The 23,639-nt window shown below is 50.4% G+C and overlaps 7 protein-coding genes across 7 annotated transcripts; 3 read left to right on the top strand and 4 right to left on the bottom strand.

The window, feature by feature from the left end:
• Positions 1 to 7,981: 7,981 nt before the first annotated feature.
• BCR38DRAFT_405057 (uncharacterized protein) lies at positions 7,982 to 8,761 on the bottom strand (the record flags this gene model as incomplete). Its single annotated transcript, XM_040857921.1, has 3 exons — positions 7,982 to 8,352; positions 8,385 to 8,555; positions 8,668 to 8,761. The coding sequence occupies 3 exons, from the start codon at positions 8,759 to 8,761 to the stop codon at positions 7,982 to 7,984; spliced, it is 636 nt and encodes a 211-aa protein (XP_040721641.1).
• Positions 8,762 to 10,277: 1,516 nt separating this feature from the next.
• Positions 10,278 to 11,323, bottom strand: BCR38DRAFT_329308 (P-loop containing nucleoside triphosphate hydrolase protein; the record flags this gene model as incomplete). The annotated part of the gene is made up of 3 exons (XM_040854871.1): positions 10,278 to 10,376; positions 10,435 to 10,509; positions 10,565 to 11,323. 3 exons carry the CDS (start codon positions 11,321 to 11,323, stop codon positions 10,278 to 10,280), a joined length of 933 nt encoding a protein of 310 aa, XP_040721640.1.
• A 1,599-nt stretch (positions 11,324 to 12,922) lies between these two features.
• Positions 12,923 to 13,540, top strand: BCR38DRAFT_330045 (glycine cleavage system H protein; the record flags this gene model as incomplete). The annotated part of the gene is made up of 2 exons (XM_040854924.1): positions 12,923 to 13,049; positions 13,140 to 13,540. The coding sequence occupies 2 exons, from the start codon at positions 12,923 to 12,925 to the stop codon at positions 13,538 to 13,540; spliced, it is 528 nt and encodes a 175-aa protein (XP_040721639.1).
• A 58-nt stretch (positions 13,541 to 13,598) lies between these two features.
• Positions 13,599 to 15,085, bottom strand: BCR38DRAFT_26298 (porphobilinogen deaminase). The gene has a single exon (XM_040854450.1). The coding sequence runs from the start codon at positions 14,822 to 14,824 to the stop codon at positions 13,769 to 13,771; it is 1,056 nt and encodes a 351-aa protein (XP_040721638.1). The 5' UTR covers positions 14,825 to 15,085; the 3' UTR covers positions 13,599 to 13,768.
• Positions 15,086 to 16,268: 1,183 nt separating this feature from the next.
• Positions 16,269 to 16,818, top strand: BCR38DRAFT_480515 (uncharacterized protein; the record flags this gene model as incomplete). The annotated part of the gene is made up of 2 exons (XM_040863287.1): positions 16,269 to 16,527; positions 16,589 to 16,818. 2 exons carry the CDS (start codon positions 16,269 to 16,271, stop codon positions 16,816 to 16,818), a joined length of 489 nt encoding a protein of 162 aa, XP_040721637.1.
• A 2,689-nt stretch (positions 16,819 to 19,507) lies between these two features.
• On the top strand, positions 19,508 to 21,634 carry BCR38DRAFT_383203 (amino acid permease/ SLC12A domain-containing protein; the record flags this gene model as incomplete). The annotated part of the gene is made up of 3 exons (XM_040857438.1): positions 19,508 to 20,233; positions 20,309 to 21,526; positions 21,587 to 21,634. The coding sequence occupies exons 1-3, from the start codon at positions 19,862 to 19,864 to the stop codon at positions 21,632 to 21,634; spliced, it is 1,638 nt and encodes a 545-aa protein (XP_040721636.1). The 5' UTR covers positions 19,508 to 19,861.
• A 213-nt stretch (positions 21,635 to 21,847) lies between these two features.
• On the bottom strand, positions 21,848 to 22,942 carry BCR38DRAFT_480513 (Homocysteine S-methyltransferase; the record flags this gene model as incomplete). Its single annotated transcript, XM_040863286.1, has 2 exons — positions 21,848 to 21,997; positions 22,052 to 22,942. The coding sequence occupies 2 exons, from the start codon at positions 22,940 to 22,942 to the stop codon at positions 21,848 to 21,850; spliced, it is 1,041 nt and encodes a 346-aa protein (XP_040721635.1).
• Between the last annotated feature and the right edge of the window lie 697 nt (positions 22,943 to 23,639).

Genomic DNA, 23,639 nt, shown 5'->3' with positions numbered 1-23,639 from the left:
GAGCATTATTACATCCATCCACCTGTATCTGGGTTCGTATTTTAATCCAATAGAGCCCTTCACTAGCGCCGATACAATGGCAAGATGAAATTTTCCATCTTAAACCCCTCATCAGGGATTAAGCCTGCCAATCGACAGTGCCTTGAATAGTCATCTGATATCTAACTTGCATATTCTCCGCATTTGTGGGAGCATGCCAAGTTTACCACAGACGAAGCCCCGAGAGATGACCGACATGCGAATACGATCAGACCAAGGAAGTCTTTTGCTAGATAGCTTCACGTTACGCCGCGAGAGGCGCAGCCGATGCCCCGGAGAGATGGAAGTTGGAAAAAGAAGGGAGTGGAGGGAAGGGAGTGGAGGGGGGGGGGGGGGAGGGGCATATGCTATCGAAGACACCTTGGAATTTGACATATTCCACGAAACGGCAGAAGTTATTCGGCAAAGTCAAGCCGCATACAACAACGGTAGAGTAGTTGCACCAATACTTAGGACCGGCCAGGTGCACGTTGACGTCGTTGGGGTGGTGTATGCACCTGATGAATTAGGTTTTATCTCGGCAAGGCTCGGACTGTTCGCAACTTCATAGCTTGGGAGCTTCATGCGCCCAGATACTTCAAAAAATTCGTGTAATGTGGTTGGCTCAAAGAATGCTAGCACTTGCAGCTTGTTAGTACCAGTAGACATGGATGTCTGAGAAGAATGCGGGGGTGGAGCAAGTAGTGGTCAATACATACCAATTAGCCGTTAAGGGTCTTTTACTTCACGCTTCTCCGCATTATCTATATCCACATCATGACATGGCTGGGCACACATCATGAGGTGCCCCCACTCATTGACGGATACGTGAACGGTCGGCTCCTCGAGGCGCGCCAGTAGGGCAGCGATGTTTCCAAAACGAAGGATCCTGATGAACTTGTATTTTCCCTGATGGGTGTTCGGCAGTTGCCGTAGTTCGTCTTGATCCGTCTGAACGAGATAGAGCAGACTGGTACGCTGTGATTCGGCCCAAAAGTGCTGAATTGTCACAAATCCGAGACATCCATACGTTACCATCTGCGTAGGCAACTTCGGACTATGTGTTCCTCATTGGGGGTCTCCTAAGCCACGGTATGCTGCTGAATCCTGCCAGCTCAAACAATCGCGGTATCATCAATGAGACGTACAGAACATCTGCCGAATCGGTTGGCATTGAAAACACCCAAGACTGCAATGTAACGTGTTTGGATGCACTGTGATGATCGCAGTCTGTTCGTGGCCATGCAGCTGGTAGGGAGAGACATGACGTTGTGACTGCGCCTCTATTACCGATGCAAACCCGATCCAATGCTGAACAATTCCAGACCACCTTCCAGGGATCCAGACTTCACCGGGGAATCCTTAGGCTGCAACAAGCTCCCTGCAGCGCAGCTTTCCTGGAACGCCGCGTCTGTCAGTGGCTCTTTGAACGTCCAACGGTCTTCCAAGGGGCTAGACCAGCCTACGATGACGACGCAGACGATTTCTCCGCATTACTGAAGCGCCTCTGGAGATACAGCGAGTCTTTCCGTGCGGGGCAAAGGCAGATGTGAAACGCAGGCGGCAGTGATCAAGCTTGCTGCTTGCCAATTGCTTATACAAACTTCGAAGGAGTAGCCGTCGTCTCGGGTCAGAGAGTGGTCCGTAACAACTTGCAGTGATCCGGAGGTGTGCCAGGTCTGTGAGCAGACGGATAACAGCATGAAATTGCAAGGACAACCCTAGGAAGTTGGAAGTTTCATACTTTTCCAGAACATGCACAGCGTCAGTCCACGACGGAGTGTAGTTCTTCGATCGACATCAGTTTTGCCTAGACTGTGCTAGCGTATTGTGGGGTAATTAGGACGCTAGTCCGTGCTTCTTTCCAAGCTTGCGGAGAGGACTTCATCCTTGAGGCAATCATTGAGGGCGTCTGGAAATGATTCCCGTCTCATCAGAACAAATGAGGGTTCTCTCATCTCAAATTCGGCATCCCTGTTCCGTTCACCACGTACCCTAGGGCACTGACCACGTCTGTGGTAGAGTCTATGGGATCGGGACGCATCGATACAGGCAGCGGCGCGGCACCTCAGTCGTCATATGCGGGATTCAAGCTAGGAGAAAGAACAAAACACCAAATACAGCTACAAACCACCCGTACATGTATAGAGTATTAAAATCAAGTGCTTATCTTATACAGTATGTATATATATTAATCATCCGCTTACTTCTGTACGTGACCTACGATTAATTAAGACCCCGTTAATAGAGCTTTACTAAGTAGTACCCTTGCAAAATTTCTTAGAAGTGTCAAAGTGCCGAGTGCAAGACACCGGTTGGGTGCCGGTGGGGCACCGGTATAGGGACTCGCGAGTCATGACCTAATATGGAAGTCTTGGTATACGGAGGAAGCGGAGGAACTAGTGCTCTGCTGCTGCTCCGATATACAGGCTCTGGTTATTTATGGAAGGAAGGGAGGTATCTTGCAGGAAGATAGGAACGAGGTTAGAGATGAATGAACTACTCCGGGTACCACTCCCTGAGACCACCAGTGACCACCAGTGACCACCCGGTGATGACCAGGATGGACGCCTAATACTCTCCTCACTCTGTACTATTGCCTTCGGCCTAGCCGTACTCTGGCAAGAAACTAGACCGAATACAAGGTCCACTATACTAGATTTATTAATTTAGACTAATTTTAGACCTTCACATAATGAGGTAGCTTCAACTTATATAAATGTCCTATTTAGATATCGAATCTAAAAAGGTTAATTGTTACGATTAGTTCTGACTTAGTAGGCCGGTTAGTAGGTCAGACGACCGTACAAGGAAACCAGGAGCTAAAGAAAACTAGGAATAGATTAATATGCATCCGAGGTTACGTAACTATATTACTAGTTCTTAAGGGAATCGGCTTTCTGTTCATAACTCTCTACGGATATCGTATTCACCTCTATGCCTACTCTACGCTTTGTGCTACGTAGGTTAGTCTCACAAGGCTCTATAAGGTACTCTTACTCTCTGTTTAGCGAAGGAAGAGTCTAATCTATTATCTATATGAGTGATTGAAAACTGAGGCAGTATGGAAGTGATACCGTGCTGGTTAAGGCACTGAGATTGAATTGACTAGAAGCTATCAACATTAACATGTGTGTTGTCAGTTTCCTCCAGAGAAAGAGTCTCAGTCCTATGAATTCTCTTTGTCGGCGTTGTGCATAGTCTGTGATGTGAGTGCATATGGGGTGTGAATTGTTGTATTGGGAAAGGATGGCCATGGGATTCACCTAACCAGTGGGTCCCCCTACCTTTTCGTGTCAGTCTGGCAGGGGATCAGTCGTCCGACTGGGCAGTCTTTAACTCCATGGTCAAGTTCGCTACAAAGGAAGCACTCCCTTTTTCTCTAAGGTTTATCGTTCGATTATGAGCTCTGGCGGCGGTGCTTCTTCTGTTTATCTTGCCTGCTGTAGCTGCTAGTCCTGCGTCGTCGCCCCCTGCTTTCTCCATGGTTTCTCCTTCGATCGAAGAATATCCAGCTTTCGCTCGATATACAGGGAGTCTTCGGCGTCGATAGTGTCTCGAGTGGTCGTATATGTTGATAGTAGTGCCGAGAGCAGGTAGCTAAACATGTCGGTTTCGGTTAGAGTAGTAGCAAGATCGGCCTTACCCTGGACAGCAATATGTCGCAGTATTATCCGCTTTCCTAAGGAACTTATCTCTGCTCTGCCGGATCGTGAAGTCGACTTCTTTCTCTTAGAAATGCAGGCCTTCCTCGACGGCATATTTATAGCAACAGACGCTACCGCGACCTCTGAATAGAAGCTTAAATAAAATCAAAAGCAGATTCACGCTATGTCGCTGCTGACTTTGAGTGTCATCGAAGTCCACGAAAAGCTGGAATCTGCTGGCTGGGACATGTTTGCTGAGAAGGATCCACCTACCCTCTATAATCTGATCCTAAAAACCATCCATAAAGAACCCGAAGAGTCCAAGAATAGCGTACCAGCAATGTTCTACAAGCTCATTGGCCTGATAAAGATTCCAGAAGGCCAGAAGCTTGATAAATGGTCTTCTCGGCTTAATTTTGATATTCCTGACAAAGCTCTTACACTGATCGCGCTTAAAGCACTTCAACCACGTTACCCATTGGTTCATGACTTTCTAATCAGATCATTTGAGGAAGGGACTCTAACGTAAAAGAAGATGAAGAAGGAGATCACTCGCAAGGCAAACAAGGAAGTACACAACCCCAAGATATTATTCCAGCTCAAGAATAAAGGTACTTAGACTCCAGTTTCACAGCCACGTCAAGGATAGGACAAGAGCGAAGATATTCAAGACGGTAACAAGAAATTCAACAGGAATATTATGAGTTTTGCAAGCACAGGTATCCTAAAAGTTAACCTCTGCAGTTACTGCAAGCTACACCACGCAGGCGACTGTTTTCGACAATTTCCGGAGAAGGCGTCTAAGCAACTGCAAAAGCATAATAACAGACTGGAAGGCTTCCTCGAATACGACTACCTTCAAAGGTGCCCTTGACGTTTTCACAGATCTTAACGAGCTCAACCTACAACCAAATTAGGTGGCGAAGCGTATAATCAATTTCTTCAGCAATCTTATGTGATTGCTAGCTAATACCATCGCGACTCACGACGACGGTACTGATTACTTGGCTTGCAATAGCTTCATCAACGACTCCGGTGCTGGAGATCATGTGCTTCAACTCACTACGTCAACTTCCTGAGCCTATTTACATGGACACGGCCAACGGTACTATAGCCGTCGGCGCTGTTAACATTCACACTCAACGAACTAACAGCTAACAACTTAAATGGACTATCAGTAGTGTTCTCTGAGGCATATTTGTAGATATCCAGCTATTCGTCCGTCCAGACCGCTCTAGATCATCTATTTCGATACTATTCATTACCAACCGCTAGGCCCCACTGTCTGGCGTTACGGCGTCCATTTCACAGATCGCTTCACCGATATGCAGTGGAATCGCTTCGCTCGCAAATTGACGGAAATACACGCAGAGAACTGCCTACATTGCCTTCGTTGCCCAGTTGAAGATACTGGGTTTTCACTCGGATAACGGGACTGAATTCCTTAGCGATGCTAAGCAAATGGAGATCTTGGTTTCTGAGAAGGGCTTCTAATGGCATGGATCTACTGCTAATACTCACGGACCTAACGGACATGCAGACTGTTTGGTCCAGACTCTTAAGAATCTTACCACTCCAGCACGTAGTGGTATTAGTAGTGGCAACACACATAAATTTTCTAACCCTAGGCCGAAGAGACTGCAGATACCCTATACAATCTACTGCCAAACGGAAAAGACGGTATGCCACACCGACAGCGCCTTGGAATCTACCTTGATATGCCAGCTGAGGTTACCGACGGTACCATTCCAAACCTCATCAAATATGGAGCTATGGACTTTGTCCACAAGCAAATGACAGCTGACCTTACCATGGCTGACGAGGTTGAGTAGATAATCTTGTCGGCTATGATGTCTTTCGTAGCAAACTCGACAGGATCTGGGTCCAGAGAAGCACCGTATTATGCGACTGTGTGATGTTCGTTTCAACGAGACGTGGGAGGATACACAAGGCGAAGAACCTGACGCTTATTTCATTATCGAATTTGAAGATGGCACTGCTGAAATTGAATTTTCTGATCTCGTTGCTAACCCGTTGACTACAGAGGTGTTACCCACACGATAACCGAAGAATCTACTGCCTCACCCTCCGAACCGATGACGAGGAGAATCGAGAGACAAAGGCAAATAAAAATGGATACTATGGGAATAACCGATCATATCCTAAACCAAACCCTAAACATGCTAATTTTGATAATATCGATGCCGAAAATCCCCTTGGTCCATCCCCAGACTACCAAGCCAAAGTCAGAGCCGGAGCAAGCCATCAACCCAGAGCCGGTTGTCCCAGAGCCAATCGAGCCAGAGGAAGCCTCAAACCAGCTAATCCAATCAAAGGCCACGATAACCTCAAGTCTGTTGACATCAAGCCCGATGTCATCAAGACAAACAATAGCATGTACGTTAATAGCCAAACCGACGGCGTCAAGTATAACAAGTATCACTTTGATATTGTGGAGCAGTACTGGACCCTTACAACCGAAGTTACTACACTGTGGCCGCCGGCCAAGCCGAAGATAGTACTGATTTGTTACCAAATAAGCCAAAATCGATCTTCGGCAACGTGCTTCTACCAAGGAAAACATCTCGAGTTGGTAAGTCAAATCCGTCTGTCATCGTGTCCTTGGCAGCTTTGCTTGAACAGCGGTGTCAAGTAGCCAAATCATACATGACTTTGACGCACGCAAATTTGAAGTTGAATGGATATTCTGTACGTGTACGCAGTTCTTTAGACAGCTAGTCCTGTTGGCTCAGTGGGCCGTGCGTAGCCATTACTACTCGGATCCAGTCCACCAGCACTAGCCTAGATCTCCTATCCACACCATACTACACTCTCTATCTCTGTATATCCCAACGGTAATTATCCGTCGTAGCGGCAGATCTGACCCCTATCCATGAGTATAACTGCCGAATGAGCATACAAGTCTCAAATCTCGAAGCAAGGAGGTGAACAGCCAGTTTCTTGGATTAGCCCGACCATTCATGTAGGTATTGGTTCGTTAGCATGTTGGATCTACCTTGAAGTTGTATACCCGCCGTTCTTAGCAGAATCAGCAAGACTTACCAGTCGTTTCGCTCCCCCTTCTTTGGTTCTCAGATCGAACCCCCAAATTCTGCGTTTCCTTATTGTTTCGCTGGCAAACCGCATACCTGTTCCCTTTTTAGGTTTATTTAAGAAATGAAAGCATTTCTTGAGAGCAACGAATGCGTACAAGGTCTCGCAAACACACTATGTATAACCCAACATATTAGATGGAATCCGGTAGGAAACCAGAGACATCTGTGGTTCTTTCGCTTTGGTGTTGAGTGAGGGTATTAACTGGTCAGCCGCCCCCGAGAAGAACACCTACTCTGCCGAAGACCTACATGAGATCCCTAAAGTGACTTAAGGCATCGATATATGGTCACTGGGCTGCGTGTTATCCGTTGCGGCGACTTATGTCGTTTGCGGGAAAGAAGGCATCAAACAGTATCAGCTTCTTCGACCACACACCATCTCCAATCTCAACGGGGGAATCGGGGATGCCTTCCACGATAAGGAAAAAGTATTGCCACAAGTAACACAGTGGCATGAGTACCTCAGGTCAGGCGTTAGGAAAAACGATGTCTACACTTCCAAAGTGCTTGACATTGTTGACACGCGCATACTGATTGTACCTGGAGAAAAGCGAATTACAGGGATAGAACTAAGCAACGCTCTCGGCAGGATCGCTGATGAGGCCCTTGAGCCAAAGACTGATGCCCCAGAGGCGATCCTCGGGTTCATTGATCGAATACCGAGGGCGACCAGAGACTAATCTGCGTCTGCTCATGAAGACTTCTCGCAGAATATTTGGGAGAGTGACGCGAACTTGTTTCATGAGGAGTTTGTCTTTCGGTCAGGTCGCTCAGATGGCCACCCGGCCGTATCCAAACCTGCCAAGGATGTCACTGTCATGGGGTTCGGTGGTCACACGCAGTCAGGCGCACCATCATCGGAGTTGCATCGAACACAGCTGCCGCCAGAAAACTCCTCAGAAAACCCCCCTACAACATTCTGGGAAGTTGAGGCATACCTAGAGGAGCATGGAGTCAAGAAGTACGGCTTGAAGAAGATCGGGTTGTCTGAAAACAAGGGTATTTATGGCAAGCCTCTGAATGGCCAAGAAGATCAACTTGGGTAGCATTTCGCGATTCGGGATATCGTGGGTGTTTCTTCCAGTTATGTAGGGGACCGAAGATGACTTTTTCAATTAGATCTATGTTGTCGACAACGCATCGTCCATGTCAAGCTTCTAGAAACATGTAACCTATGTCCTAGGAGTTCTGGTGTGGAGATCATTGGGGTATGACAACGACGGCATGGAACTGATATTTACGAAAGGAGACGAGTCTCTTGGACTCAAGCCGAAGAAGGATCAAAAACAAAATAATTTCTTGAAGAAGATGGTCCTGACTGACGGCCTGTGGGAGGAAAATGGCGAGGAAGACCTCGACAGCTACCTCGCCAGTCTCATCAACGGGGATAAGGCGAGCTGGCAGGGTAACCAAACCGACCGCCGAGCGAGATGACGCCCCATAAGTATCCAATTCATCCGCTTCGGTCATCACCCAAAAGCTATTAGCCGGCTTTATCGCCTGGACAACCATCTCAGTCGGAGACCCGATCTGGTGGATAAGCCCATCTCGTAGGCGTTCCTCAAATCTGGCTGTAGAGGCATTCTAGCATTTATCCACTAACTCGTCCGTGCAGAGACATAATTGACACCAATCATGCCGATGGGGATGTCTACAAAATGTTCCTGGCAAGTTTCCTCGAGGATTACGATGAAAAGCGCATCCAAGGCGCGCCGTTTGTCGACCCTGTACCCGCGCTGTCCCCAAGCATAGTGGGCGGTGGTGCCTTGTCTAGCTACAATTCGCGACCTGCATCTACGGTGATGTTTGACCTGTCTGTGGCCCAATCTAACGCATCTACGAGTCGTCCGCATTCGCAACAGTCACCGACAACGGGACCGACTTACAGCGCGGTCGCCCGCCGAGAGTTCGTTTCACGACAGCGCATCTCAGCCCCAGCCGCGGAGGGATGACAGTCCTGCTGCCTTTGCACGGAACCATCACGTATCAACAGGGGCCGCGGGGCCCTCCGGCACGCGAACTCGCCCCGGGGCGTTATTGAAAGAACTATGATATATGTAATGTATCGGATGTAGAAGGAATATGATGGATTGGCGTAAGTTGATTGTTACGTGGCTGATACCCAATGAGTTTTGAGTTGCGGTGTGTATAGAGATAAAATATATTGTTTAATTATGTATTGTTCTCCAAAGAAGCCCAGTTGAAGCTTTGCACTAGCGTAGCCGTTGTTGATGACTTATGAAGGTCGCGCTATTAATCGCACCGAGCTATTGCTGCCCGCAACTTTCCTAGATGTCTAGCAATAATAGAGGTAGAAAATATAAAAATAGATGCTAATGATCTACTCCTACCCTGAGCCCCATTTCTCCCAGTAGTCACCAAGGCAAGCCCCTGGCTTTGCCTACTCCGCCAAATCTGCGCTGTGGACCAAGGTATTGGTAGGTCGTGAGTAAGGTGCAGATTGGCCGTTGAGAGGTTGGGTCAACGGCAAGGCTCCGTCCTGGCATCTGGCTCGATACCAGACAATGCTGGTGCAGAAGCCTATATGTAAAATACGGGTGCGTAAATAGGAAATGTGTCTTAAGCGTGGGCGGTTTACTGTGAGTTCGTTCCGTCACTTCACTCAAGGATATCATCATCTTGGCCCAGCAACGCTTTTTCATCAGTCTCAATTCATCCACAACTACTGTCTGTCTATCACTCACATCCCTCTATCCCTGCCTTTCTCTGCCTTTCTTTCCTTCCTTCCTCACGATCAATCGATCTTTCTTGCTTCTTTCCTCCACCCCCGCCAAGGCAGATGAGACCAACTTCCAAGAAAAAAAAACCACCAGAGGAACAACTATGGCAGTGACTTATTCCACTACTTCGTCGGGGGGCTAAGTTTAGTAATTACACTTTCTTCTGATCAGGTAGTACTCTGACACACAAAAATCCGCAAAAGTCCGAGTTCCCAGCCCCTTGCTCAAATCAAATAGAAAACTACAATTTGGGATTGGTTCCCCGAGAAAGGGAACTTCTTTCTCTCAGCACGCCTGAACGTCCGTATTTCCATTCCGAGGAGGGGAGATGATATGCCCTGTAGGAGAAGAACAGAAGCTCGAGGAAGGAAAATACCAAATTGCCCTTTCTCCCCTTTGTCTCGTCTCAAAATATTGTGGGGGTGAAACTTCAACCCCCTGAGTGCTCGCAGATGATGCAAATTCGCAATGGTATGTCGACGTGTAGCAGGTCGATGTATGGTGAATGACAAAGGAAAATGGTGTGTATTGATTCGGGTTTGTTGTATGTGTTTAATATTAGCTACAGGGGTAGTAGCTCCAGGCCGGGTGACGGTTCCGGCTGCATGAAAATGCAAAGGGGTGGAGATGGTGTTGTCATAAACGGCCGTCAGTTCGTAAGGTACGTCAATGTAGTCTATGGTGGGCAAAGTGGGCTTGCATAAGCTCAGAGTTGCGCAACGGCCAATTATTGAGTGTCGGAAGCGTGCGAGTGATCAGCAGGACTGGTAAAGTAACAAAGGCTCGCCGACATTCTCGATTTCCGGAATGGTGCACTTCAGATCGAATGCTTTCGATAGCACGATCTTGAAGATCTACAACACAAGGTCAGTATGGCGCGCGGGGGTGCAGTGCAGACAGACAAATATATACCTTCTGGACGTTGATGCTGTGGCTGGTGCTGCTGAATATCAATGCAGCTCGCATCGCCTTGGCAAAACGTCGAGCCTGCCGTGCAATTAGCTTTCGAACCCAACTCAGATTGCCCAGGCGCAAAACATACTTGATTTGAGATCTCTTCCTGGTCCTCCCGCGGGAAGTTGACAAAGTGGTCGTATTTGGTGCCCACCAATATCGGAATGGCCGTCTTGTTGAAGCCTCGTCCTTGGCGATACCACTCCTTGATGCTATTCAATGTACTCTTTCGCGTCAGGTCGAACATGAACAGGATGGCGACTGCATCGTTGCACACCAGCGGCAGCATGTTGACGAACTCTCTCTGACCTCCCAAGTCCCAGATGCTGAAGGTAATCTCCGTGTTCCGTATGCTGATGGTCTTCTCCATGAAGTTTACGCCGAGCGTCTGGATGTAGTCTTCGTCCCAGCTTCCCTCGACGTATTTAACCATCAGAGACGTCTTGCCAATCTGCGCATCGCCAACCATTCCAACCTTGATGACCACGTGGTTCCGTCCATTCTGCTGTTCTGCGCCGTTGCCGGCTGATCGAGGTGCGTGTTCGGTGTAGTGGCGTTCGCCGCCGGCGCCCGAGGGTGGCCTTGAGATGCTTTGCGGCGGCTGCGTGGACATCGGAGGGGTTTCGTATCGCGCATTGGGGTCCATTTCATCTAGGTTGGGGCTCATCGTGCCCGGGTCGCTCATCATACCTTGGTCGAATGTCTGCGCTTCTTGATGCTGAATGTCATGGCCATTTTGACCAGATGCGGAGGCGACGTTGGGTGAACCCTCAATACCGCCGAGGGTGTCGTCATGAGCATCTTGCGGCAGCGGCGGCGGCGGTTGTATGGCTTGGTCTTGATCCATTGTGTCTGCGGCGTCGTGGAACTGGCCCGACCCCGCGATGAAGGTTGACGAATCCAGAATTGTGAGTCGAGGGGCTCTTGCTTGAGTAAGACGGAGAAGAGAGGGGGGAGATTGATTGCGGTTGAGTCGGGTCGGGAGTAGGTCGCTTAAGGTTGTGGAGGTCTCGGATCAGGAATGTCAGATTGGGCCGGGTTCTCGACTGTGCGTAGGGTGTGTCAGTGAGGTCCACGGGTGGAAAGATATCGAGGTCCGGACGCGCCCAAGAGCTGAGCCTCGTCACATTGAAATTTGTGGATGTTCTTCGGAGAAGCCGTCAACAGGAACACAGCGAAAGAAAAGGACGTGTGGGGATCGATGGATCGATGTGGATAGAGAACGCACTTAGGCGGACTGGTGCCTGGCCTGTGTCTAAGAATCAATGCAGCATACCTTAGATCAACGAAACGTCGTTGCGGTAGTGCGCAGTAATGCGATTGTGAGATGCAGCGTCCCAGCGGACCAAGGGTGGAGAGAGAGCCACCAAAAATACGCTTCTAGGCAAATCGTTGCATCTGGCTGAGATGTGTTACCCGTTTTAGCCCGTTACGCTTCTGCGCTTCTACGTTGCTGGCTGGAGACGCGCAGTGTAATATTGGACGAATGAGATCGTGAAGTGAGGCTATGGGACAGCTCACACGCGACGCGAATTCCCATGAAATTGACTTTGAGTGGCTAGCTCACCGACCTGTTTTGAAACACGGCCAACGACTTGGTCTGCCCGCAAGGCATGCAGGACGCTACGGCAGCATGGGAGATCACATAGAAACAGGGCATTGGACTGACCAGTTGTCAATTTCAGGATATGCGGATATGAAAGCTGGGGAGGGTGGGGAAGTTGAGGGAACAGCTACCAGAGGTTCGTTCGAAAGTCAACACTTGGATGTCCCGCGGTTGTTGTTGACAGCAACTGGATTGGAGAGGCTCTCCGCTCTGTTGAGTTCGCTGCAGTGGGGTATTCCAGCTTAGCACCATCAAGAACGCACTGGACCTGGACTCACAGTGACAAATTGCAATCTCTTGCCCATCAATGCTTTGATGTTGACAACACATCGAGTCCTTTAGGTCACCTACCCGCCATGGTCATCCCGAATAATATAAGTAAGCTGAACATAGCTGATTCGAAGGCATGTGATTGGACATCGAGTGTTGACTGTAGCCCAACCAGACAAGGCCATTCCTCGAAGACGCGTTGTGGCAATTGGACGTGGACAATCAAAAATATACCTGGGGCATACTTGTGTTTAATTGCTCCAGGAACCAAGTATACGAAATTATTTGGACCGGAGCGGAGGAAGATGATTAGAAGTAGCGGTTTGTAAGTTCAGCGATCCAGCAAGATATGGCCAATACAGTGCTCAAGCTCCATTCAAACTGCCAAATCAGCCCACCTGCCCGCCGCCACCACAGTGCCCGTGACTATGCCAATGGGGTTCCAGCGTAATGATTGAGCCCGAACTCGGGGAGCTCCACTGCATCATTGATAACGACCAATCCTAAAAGCTTAGTTGAATCGAACCACGGCTTCAATCACTGCTCCCGCCAAACACTCGTATCAAAGCCATGGCTACCTCAGTCGCCCGATGCCTACGGGCAGCATGCCCTTCGACGCTATCCCGCCTCACCAGAAATCCCTCCGTGCGCACGAGTTGGCAGCCCTCGATCCGCGCATTTTCCGCGACATCGTTCAGTAAGTCGAGACCGACCGCTTCGTCCCCCTCCGCCACCCCTCTTCCCCCTCTGCTCTTTACAAGTTCCCCTAACGGTAAGCCTTCAACAGGAGGAATCCGTAAATACACCAAAGACCACGAGTGGATCGACCTCAACGCGGATAAGACCTCAGGCGTGATTGGCATCAGCGAGTACGCCGCCGAGGAGCTGGGCGACGTCGTCTACGTGGAGCTGCCCGAAGATGGCAAGGTGGTGGGGGCGGGCGACGCCATCGGGGCCGTCGAGTCGGTCAAGAGTGCGGCCGACATCAACGCGCCCATCTCCTGCAAGGTAACCGCGATCAACATGGTGCTCGAAGAGAAGCCCGGTACTATCAACCTGGTGCCTGAGGACGACTCCCACGGCGGCGGTTGGATTTGCAAGGTGTCTGTTGACGAGCAGGGCGTCAAGGACTTTGAGGCTCTTATGGATGCTGAGGCGTACAAGGTTTTTACTGGCTCGGAGCACTGAGCGGTTCCATTGCGATCGAGGTGTGTGTGGTGGGAGTGCAGCATTAGGGACCAGGGTAAGGGTTGGTTCAACATCATGAAAGACCCAGACGAGTGCGCATACTGGACGAGCTCAACCTTGTATCATAGACGGAACGTGGGTATATTGATTCAGCGCAAGCTCAGCAAACACGTATGTCGCAGCCAGATCTATGGACACTCGTACATGCCTCATCCATTTTTCTGACATCTACGCCGGTACCCACTTCTCCGTATTTGGATTCGCTGCCCTCGCCGCATTTATGACGTCCAAAATCTTCTGAGCGCCATTTTCTGTTAGTTGCTTAGCGATCTTAAGACCGAACTCGACAGCCTCTTCTCGCGTCTTCACCTCTGTCTCATGCTCGGCATCGGCTCCTTCTGTCCCATCGACGCTCACAACCGTGGCGGTCATGCGCAGCTTGTTCTCGCTCACCCATTGCGTCTCGACGCCGATAGGTATACTGCACCCTCCCTCCAATGTTCGCATGACACTCCTCTCGGCCTCAGCTGCCAACATCGCCTCCTTATTCTCCAAAGCCTTCAGCAGCTCCAGCGTCTTCTCGTCGTCAGCTCTTGCTTCAATGCCCAGACCTCCTTGTCCAACAGCATGCAACATGCCGCCCCCTTTCGTGCCGCTCTCCAAGTACTGAGAGACACGACCTGTCAAGCCCATGCGCGAAAGCCCAGCCGCAGCCAATATCAACACCGAGTACTCGCTATCCTCGGCATCCAGCTTCTTCAACCTCGTGTCAATATTGCCCCGCATATCCTTAAACTCCAACCCAGGGTATCGTCGTCGAACCTGCGCCATGCGCCTCACACTACTCGTCCCCACCACACTACCCTCTGGCAAATCCGCCAATGTCTTGTACTTTTCCTCCAGACTCTTCTTAACTACCACCACATCGCGGGGGTCCTCCCTTTGGGTAACGCAGGCCAACACGCAGCCCTCGGGTAAGCCAGTGGGCATGTCCTTGAGTGAGTGCACAATCATGTCGAGCTCGCCGCCCATGAGCTCCGCCTCGAGCTCATTGGTCCAGAGCCCCTTCCCGCCGAACTTGTAGAGTGCGGTAACTTTATCCTTGTCGGCTGCTGAGTGCATGCCCTTAATTTCGAAGTTGATGGTGGGGTGGAGGCGCTGCAGGGAGGTGACGACGAAGTCGGCTTGCTTGAGTGCGAGGGCCGACTTGCGCGTGCCGACGCGGATCGTGGTTGATTTGGAGTCCGAAGGCGTTATGACGGGTTGGGTGGCGGAGGTCGACATTGTGCAATTGGAAGGGAAGACAAGGTGACGCTGAGACAGATTGTTGATTTAGGAGGGCTCAATGGGCGAGCCTATTAAATTATGTCCCCAAGGTGAGACTTGCGATGTTGGTTGTCAATGGGTTAAGTGAACCTGTCAAAATTCCCGCGGGGTCGTTCAGCTCAAGTCGCCTGCAGACCGGGGGCAAAACCATGCCTACGTCGGAGCTCGCGGGTAGCTTCATTCCCCCTTGCAGAAGTCGCAACCCAAAATTGTTAACGCAGCCCAAAAATATGAGTGTGGTTTCCTCCCCTGCCAAGTTTTGTTCGTTACCCAAAGTCGCGGTCTTCCTTCTCCTCATGATCATCTAGATCCATCTTGGACATATGGTTGCGTAGAATCAGTGTCCCATTCCACTTCGGCAATTAGTCGAGTCAAAATTGAGACTGTCTCATTCTTCCTCCGCATTCTCTCCTATTTCCCGAAGGGCACTCTTGTGCCTTACAAAGTTGGGCTTTCACGCCAAAACTTAACGAAATACTCGACCACACTGCCAGCCTGGCTGCGTACAAGTGTACCATTCCCTTGTCTCGATCCTTTCCATCTCACACTTGTGGTCTGTTATGACTATAGCGGAACCTGTCGTGATTCGCCAAAAGATGGCAGTCGGGCCTGTTGAAGGCGGCAGCGTCTTCCCCATGGGGAGGGCACCCATTGAACCAGTTAAGGACCGCGTCATCTCTCACAACTTGGAAGGGGTGGCATCAGCTGTGACGATGCACAGGTCTATAGCAGGGGAACCCGATGCACAATTCGCCAAGGCGGTTGTCACGCTCTGCCACGATGCAACCATGGCAGATGTCGGCAAGTTGCTTCTCAAAATCTCGTTGCATGCCATGTTCCTTCCTTGTCGGTTTCAACAGGTTCAGAGCGGTCTATCGCTTCTGGAACGACGAGTGTGACCTCTGCTGGGTTTTACAGCTTCTCGATGACGCCGGAATAGTGTCACGATATATCGAGTCCTGCCTTGGGCACTACCAAAGCGTGACGTTGACGGATATCATCGTTAGAGCGGCCGGTAATAACAGAGTGAGTGAAAGGACAACTTCTCCTCCGCAAGCCTAACCTTCAGCATGGGTGCGGTAAGAACAAGCCGGGTTGTCCTTTGCGTCGCCTTTCTTATCCGCATCGGGTTCGAATCCAGATCTTAGAGGTGTGGCACGAAGACGTGTCATGCTCCCAGGAGTTAGGTCGGAGGATGCAACATGTTACGAGTAGGTGTTAGGCGAGAAGCAGTGGCAACACGCTGCCACGGTCTCGTCAAGGCTTCGAGCATATAAGGCTCTAGATAGTCGCCTTCTTCACGGACCATTAGGTCAATCACGCCATCTCGCAACCACATCGCAACATCAAGCAGTGCACTCTACAAAACACATCATATCGACATCCGGATTGACTATTGAGGATGAAGTTCCAAGCCACCCTAGGTAGTCTGCTTATCCTCGCTGGTGCTGTCCAGGGTGAGCACGAAGCGCCCTGGAACAGGCGGCTTAAACGACAAGTCACAGTCACAGTCTCAGGTCCAGCTGCTGTTCCTTCTAGCTCAGCAACTGCTCCTGCGCCCATCAGTGCTACTTCTTCGGGTCCCGTACCGGCTGGCACTGGTGCAAACTGCGGAAAGGGCTACACCTACTGTGGCTACATGCTACAGACTGGCGGACACAGTGCCTATCCCCTTTCTCCATCTACTATTTCCAACTGGCGGCGGACTAACTCATCGTCTAGACTTCGCGCAGGACATCGTTCACAAAGCATACTGTGATGCCCTTCCTAGCGGTTGCACCAACGGCGTGCCCAAGACGGATGCCAACCAAGCTGTCTACCTCTGTATGCAGGATAGCCCTGCCAGCATCCAATTAATGTGTGCTTGCAGCGGCAAGTGCCTCAATGAGAAGGCGAGCAACAACATTGCGCATTGCGACAAGGCTTGCAACAACGGCGACAAGTGCTTGTAGAAAGCGAGCGGACAACGGAATGGCTGAGAAATAAGGTCAGCTTCGAGTCTGACAGATGGAATCGAGATGCTGTGGACACCACGTTCATTTTAGCCTGGGTGGTAGACTTGACAGACGAGCATGTCTCGTAACATTCTCGACACTCATTTTCAACACCTTTGTACCTACCATTTCTCCCAGCCTCTTTTTTTTCTTTTATTCTCACGGACTGGGCACAGAATCAAAAAGCAGCGCATCAGAGGTAACATCGAGTTTGTAGGCCTTGACAGGGCCCCGTATGGTTGAATTGGGCACAATGCAGATCTCTGCCATCTCTACTCAATCCCCCTGACTAGTGAGCCGACTGAATCGCTAAAATGAATATCATTTTATGTCCGTGCTGAGCCATTTCTCTCGCAATGCCATTTCTCGGCCATTTTGCACCCAAATTGCACAAGACCTCGTGCAAACAAATTTTTATTCAATAGAGCGTAAACTTGCGTTGGGCTTTTCGCACCGCCTTCAGCCAGCTAGGGATGAACTCCATCAACTTCCATACGCGGTCTAAATCGATCTTTAACCGCGCTAGTTCGATTAACTCGCAATGTTCTTTAATTTAGCAAAAGCAGGCTCGACTTAATAAATCTTATCCTTGAGAGCATTCTCAACGTGCTTAAGATCCGGTGAATAGGGTGGCTATTTTATAGTCCTCTAGCTATGCCTTCGAGGCTGTAGAAGTGTATATTGACTTAGGGATGGGGGTTTTAGAGGTGATTCTCGCATGGTTTACCCGATCAGTTTGCTTCTCGAGGGATCTATAAGGGCCTGTACTGTCAACATACACACTCCAGGAGACATGAGAAATGAATAGGTTTAAGAAGGAGAGCAAGACTCTTTTTCTTTCTGTTCTTTTCGTTTCTCGTGCCCTGTACACCTGTTCTGTTGACCTGATGGGAGCGACAAGACTCTTATTTTCTGTTTTTATCCGCCTGGGCAGCAGATCTTATTGAAGGTTTATTTTCCACCTCTATCCTCTTCACCTTTACAGTACGGGTTTCTTCCCCGTCGTCGATATTCCGGCGTGATCCTATATAAAAGAGACCCTAGCCTCGTAGAATAGAATTAGGTCTTCGTCCCAGGCCTATTGGTAGCACAGTAAAGATGTGTAACGAAACCTCTAATAGTCTAGCTGCGTAAACCACTAAAGAGTCTGTAAAGGTTTGTGCTAGTAAGTAAGTCCTGCTGCGGAGTCCTCAAGCAATAATATCGGGGTTTGACGTATGGAGTAGAGTGCTTTGGGTAACTGAAGTATTCAAGTAGGGTAATCGGGAATAGAGTCGTTAAGGCAGTTTGCCTCACCAATGGGTTAGATTGATGCTTAGATTGATCACTGAAGTAGAGACTGTCTATCTATGAAATGCCTGGGAGTCCTGTCCCTTATATATCCATCTCTCCTTCACTGATCTCGTTGGATCACTTGGATCACGTGACCTTTTCCTTTAGTCGGGGGCCTAGTTGTTCCTTTCCGTCCTTATGGGGCTTTGTTCCTGCGGGGTTCCGTCATGGCCTATTGTAGGCCTGTCGGGTTGGTTTTGGCCAGGTTAGAACCAACGGTTCGTAACACACGCCCCTCGGCCAATAGACCAAAAGATCTTCAATGCTAGTGGATCGTTGGCATTTGGTCCTACTGTATACAGCACTCTGTGGCTATGCCATCGTCAAGCATCGTGACACAGCCGTCGCTATGACCGCGCGAGCCTCAGAGGTGAGTCGCCCTTGAGCTTTCTATTTGCCGATAATTTGGTGCTAACAGCGCCCAATTCGGCCGTGATTGGGGATTGCAATCGTTGTTGATCGGATTGGGGAACTCTGGCACGGACACCGACACAAAAGTCCACTTAGTGTACCAGACTGTTGATACGCAACTAAGGTTAGCGCTTTGTATTCGAATCACTCGAGCTCAATCGCAAATGCCTTCTAGCAGCAGTAGTCGCTGACTCTGCAATTACAAACCTGACTCATGTACATCCTAACTCCCCTGGCTGGGCCATGATGTTACATTGACTAGCGGTGAATTCATCACAAATAAGCCGTCCCGTTGCGTAAACTTGGGGTACGGAGTTGGATGCCTCCATATTCTGCATGGCGGCCCCACTGTAGTGGAAGATTCTTCACTACCGTGGCCCGATTACGGGAGCAAGGCCGATGATGTGATCACCTGAAGTCCTGCAACACCCGGTAGTGAGCCGCAAGTGGCGTAGTCTAGGAAGAGAAAATGGAGATGTAAAAAATAATATTAAATACGCCGTAGGTGTTAACCCTCGGTACCTCTACAAGTACTCCCTTAAGGGGCTATAGATGATATAGCGGGCCCTTAAGCCGCGTCGGGCGGTTATACAGGTAAACTTGTAGTCAAACGACTACTAAACCTCCTGTCCCTCCCTAAGTCTGTGCTACAACCCCTGCCTGAACTACCGATAAGTGTGGTAATGTGGCACTTAAATTCGTCCTCAGGGGTGGGATGCTGCTGATGTGCAGAAGATGCTCCACTATTTTTTGTCGCGACAAGTCGTAGTATCTGCTAATTGGGGTTCTCGTCGAGCGTATACATCTCAACCATACGCTCAAGTGGATAGACCGTAACGTGGTCTAGACGCTCGCAAGAATCGCGGCGAGAGGGCGTGCTGCGCGCCTTCTATCGGGCAGCGCGCCGTAAGGGTTGACTAAACCCCCTTGTGTGTGGAGATGTAATAACAACAGTGAAAATTTGGAGGGATGAAGTTGGAGGATTTTTACTTAATTTATAAGGGGGCCCTCTCAGGCGCTGTGGAACCAGTTGTTAAGATGCGAAAAGAACGACGCTCGTAGTCCTTCCTCTCCACGACCTCGAAGTCCGTCGTATTGTAGACAGGCAGCAGATCTAGATGGGTTGCTAGGACTAGGTCGTGAGCTCCTTGCCATTTGGCCGTCACATCCACATCAACTTAAGCAATTGAGTCCTTACCCCGGGTTTTCCTGAACAGACTCGGGCGTTACAGAGTCGCAGACTCGCGACGTTACCATAATGCATCACTTCCCCTCCTCCTCCCTTAACGGGAACGACGAAATCCACACCATCCAACAAGATGTCGACGTCGAAAAACGCGGCCATCACGATGTCAATAACAGCAACAATGATGCGCCGCCAGCCGTCGACGATGACAAGCCGATCCTTGAAACACAACTCAATGTCGGCGGGCAGGGCGCAACGCAGCGCCATCTGAGGAACTACCAGGTGACCATGATTGGGTTCTGCAGCGGCATTGGGACAGGTCTGTTCATCGGTACTGGGTCAGCGTACGCGAAGGCCGGGCCGGCGGGGTTATTGTTGGCCTATGCCATCGTGGGAGGCGTGTTGTGGTGTGTTATGCAGAGTATTGCTGAGATGGCTACTTTGGTGGGTTTCTCATTCTTCAAGTAACAACTTGAAGTTGATATGTTAAGGGAGTGTTTGGCTAACGAATACGTCTAGATCCCCACCGCAGGCTCCTTCCCCCACTGGGCAACCCGCTTCATCGACCCAGCCGTAGGCTTCTCCCTGGCCATCAGCTACGGCTACTGCTACACCGTCGCCATTGCGTCAGAATGCTCCGCAGCTGCGATTCTCGTGTCCTATTGGACCGATATCTCCGTCGCCATGGTGATCAGCATCAGTCTCGCCCTCATCCTCTTCATTAACCTCCTCAACGTCCGCTATTTTGGCGAGACAGAAGTCGTCGGCGGTGCTATCAAAGTGCTTTGCTTCCTCGGGTTAATTCTGGTGTCCATCGTCATCACCGCCGGCGGCGCCCCGACACACGATCACATTGGTTTCCGGTACTGGCACAACCCAGGCCCCTGGATGGATTACAACGGCATTGGCGGTCCCACAGGGCACTTCCTGGGTTTCCTGTCTGCTTTTGTAAATGCCAGTTTCTCCTTCATCGGCGTCGAAACCGTCGTCATCACCGCGGCCGAGAGTATCAACCCGCACCGCGCCATCCCGAGGGCCGCTTCCAACGTGACCTACCGCATCGGACTCTTCTACGTGCTAGGCGCCCTGTTGATCGGGCTCATCGTGGACCCCACCAACCCCGGCCTAGTTTCCGACACGGGGAACGCGAATAGCTCGCCCTGGGTAATCGCCATCCGCCAGGCCGGTATCAACGTCCTACCGTCTATCGTCAACGCCTGTATCCTCGTATCGGCCTGGTCAGCGGGCAACTCCTACTGCTGGGTCGGCTCGCGCATGATTGTCGCCATGACGACCGACCACCAACTCCCGCAAATCTTCGGCCGCACCTGGGAAAACGGCGTGCCGTACGTAGCCGTCATAACCGCGTGGCTGTTCGGCCCACTCGCATACTTGAGTCTGGGCTCCGGCGGGGCCTCGCAGGCGTTTACGTGGTTGTTGAATTTGAGTACCGTTGCTGGGCTCATTGCGTGGGCTACGCTGTGTTTTTGCTATATCCGGTTTCATCGCGCGATGAAGGTCCAGGGTGTGAGTCGCGATACGTTGCCGTGGAAGGCGCCATTGCAGCCGTATGCTGCTTGGGTTGGTTTTGTAGGCTCAACCATTATTACATTGGTTTGTGGGTTTCCCGTGTTTTTAAGGGGGAATTGGTCCGCGGCTGATTTTGTGGCTGCGTATGTGGGGATACCGATCTTTATTGTGCCGATTGTTGCCTGGAAGATTGTGCATCGTACCAAGGTAAGTTTTGTTGTTTCTCCTCCGACTTAGATTGTATACTGACTAGATGTGTCTTCGCAGTTCATGCGCGCAAATACTATCGATCTTTGGTCTGGTCGTTTTACATAATAGATGAACGTGGTGAACTTTAGCTCCGTCAGATTAGATCGGGGCTCCCTCTTCAGAATCCTTCAAGGGTATCCATAATAATTGAAGTTTTTGATGCATGTCGATCTTGGGCCGATGATGCCTGCGAGTAAAGGCTGTATTTCACGGTGGTTGCTTCAGTAATGTTTGAGCGAGACGGGTGCGGCTGTATATTGTATTGAATGCTTGGGCTCCTCAGGTGTTCAACTCCTTGTGAAAATGTTCTCGAAGCTTCTTAATGTCGCTCGCACTTGCCTTGCAACATCCACCAACGAGGAAGGATTTGAAGCAACCCCTTGCTTGTGCACTTTGGACTGCGCTGGCGAGTTGGGCACCCCAGGATTCCTGGCGTACGAACGTTAGCCGTGTCGTCGTAATCGAAGGAGTGGGGAAACGTACCTTTGCTCCATCGCTGTCCACCTTTCCTTCCGGCTTCTCCCAAATCTTCGTCGTAGTATTATAGACCTCCCCGTTCGTCCCATCCGGATACAACACCAACGCCGGCATGCCTTCAACGCCCACAACCCCCATCTTCTCCAGCGCCTCCTCAAACTTCCCAATCAATCCCGGAACCTTATGGATCTTCGTACAATTAAGCCCCACCCCCCACGGTCTCCCCGCCCCCTCCAAATCCCCCACCATCGCCTGCACCACCTCCTCAACACTACTCCCATCCGGCAATCCCTCCCCCTCCCCAGGAAACACACATGAAACCCAAAACTTCGTCTCCATCCCCGCGGCCCAGATCGCCCGTCTCACGGCCCGTACTTCGTCTAACCTCGGCAGCGTCTCGAAGGCAACGTACTTCACTCGCGACATCAGGCCCTCGACCGCAGTGAATAGCCTGAGGCGCTCTAAATGCCACTGAAACAACTCCTCCTCTGTACTGTGCGCCGCGTCGTACTGACCGCTGTATTCCTGCCCGGGGATCATGCTTGCGCCGTACGGTCCTAAACTAAGCGCCAATTTAGCCGCCTCCTCGCGGACGGAAGCATTCTCAGCGATGTCAACTGCGGCTACGAGATACTTTCCGATGACATCTTTTGGGATGCCATCGGGAAAATCATCCGTTTTGGTCCGCGCGAAGCCTTCGATGGAGGTTTGGTAAGTAGCTGTGAGAAGCACGTCGGCGCCGGCGATTGAAAAGTCTCGCTGGCAAGCTAGCAGGGTAGATTGGTTGGTGAGCAGGAAGTGTGTAGACCAGAGGGGATTTGTGTGGTCGAATTTCACGCCGTAGGAGTCCTCCAAGGAAGTTCCTAGGCCGCCGTCGAGGATTTGGATGGAGGTCATGTTGATAGATCAGATTGAGAGGTGGTGATATGTCGTGGGGCCAGGGTAGAGACTTCTGATGAGTCAGCGTTGAGTCAAGTTTGAGTTTGAGGAGGAATTTTGACCGATTGCGGAGCGAAGGGTAGTTTCCAATATCAGCCGTCTTGAAGCACTACTTCCATGCTCCAGGTCATTTTTCGGGAGAAGTGAAAGAAGTCTTGGGGTTTTTCTGCACCTGAGCTTCGAATATTTGCGGTATTACAAGCACCAGCCGCTATACTTCTGCCACGAACACCTGCAAACTAGTAGAGCAATTATGAGACCGAAGGTTCAGCATGTGAGAAATCGAATTACCGGAATAGGCAGTCCGGTAAAATTTCGGTCGGATCTACCTAGGCGTGATAGAGTTAACTCCAGTCCAATCAGCTACCTTGTCGGTCCCGAGTATACAAGTATACAAACCTGGAGCACTGGTAAGTAGGAGATACAACGAGAACTGATTTCTGCGGAATTGGTGGCTTGAGGTCATAGTGAGGTATGCCTGAGATACATTAGTGCCCCTGTGCGGCTTGGGACCCCCACCTGTACTTCCCTTCACCTCCGTATGTAGCCGGAATGCCAGTACCAGTGCGATGCTACAGGTTCTGAGAAAAGGAAATGTCAAATATTAGATTTTCCAGAGATTTCACACCAATGGTATCGAGTGATTGCCTGGAAA

This window comes from Pseudomassariella vexata, assembly GCF_002105095.1.
Source record: "Pseudomassariella vexata strain CBS 129021 chromosome Unknown BCR38scaffold_1, whole genome shotgun sequence".
In the NCBI taxonomy this organism is placed as follows: Eukaryota; Fungi; Ascomycota; class Sordariomycetes; order Amphisphaeriales; family Pseudomassariaceae; genus Pseudomassariella; species Pseudomassariella vexata.
This window is presented reverse-complemented; position numbering and strand designations above follow the sequence as displayed.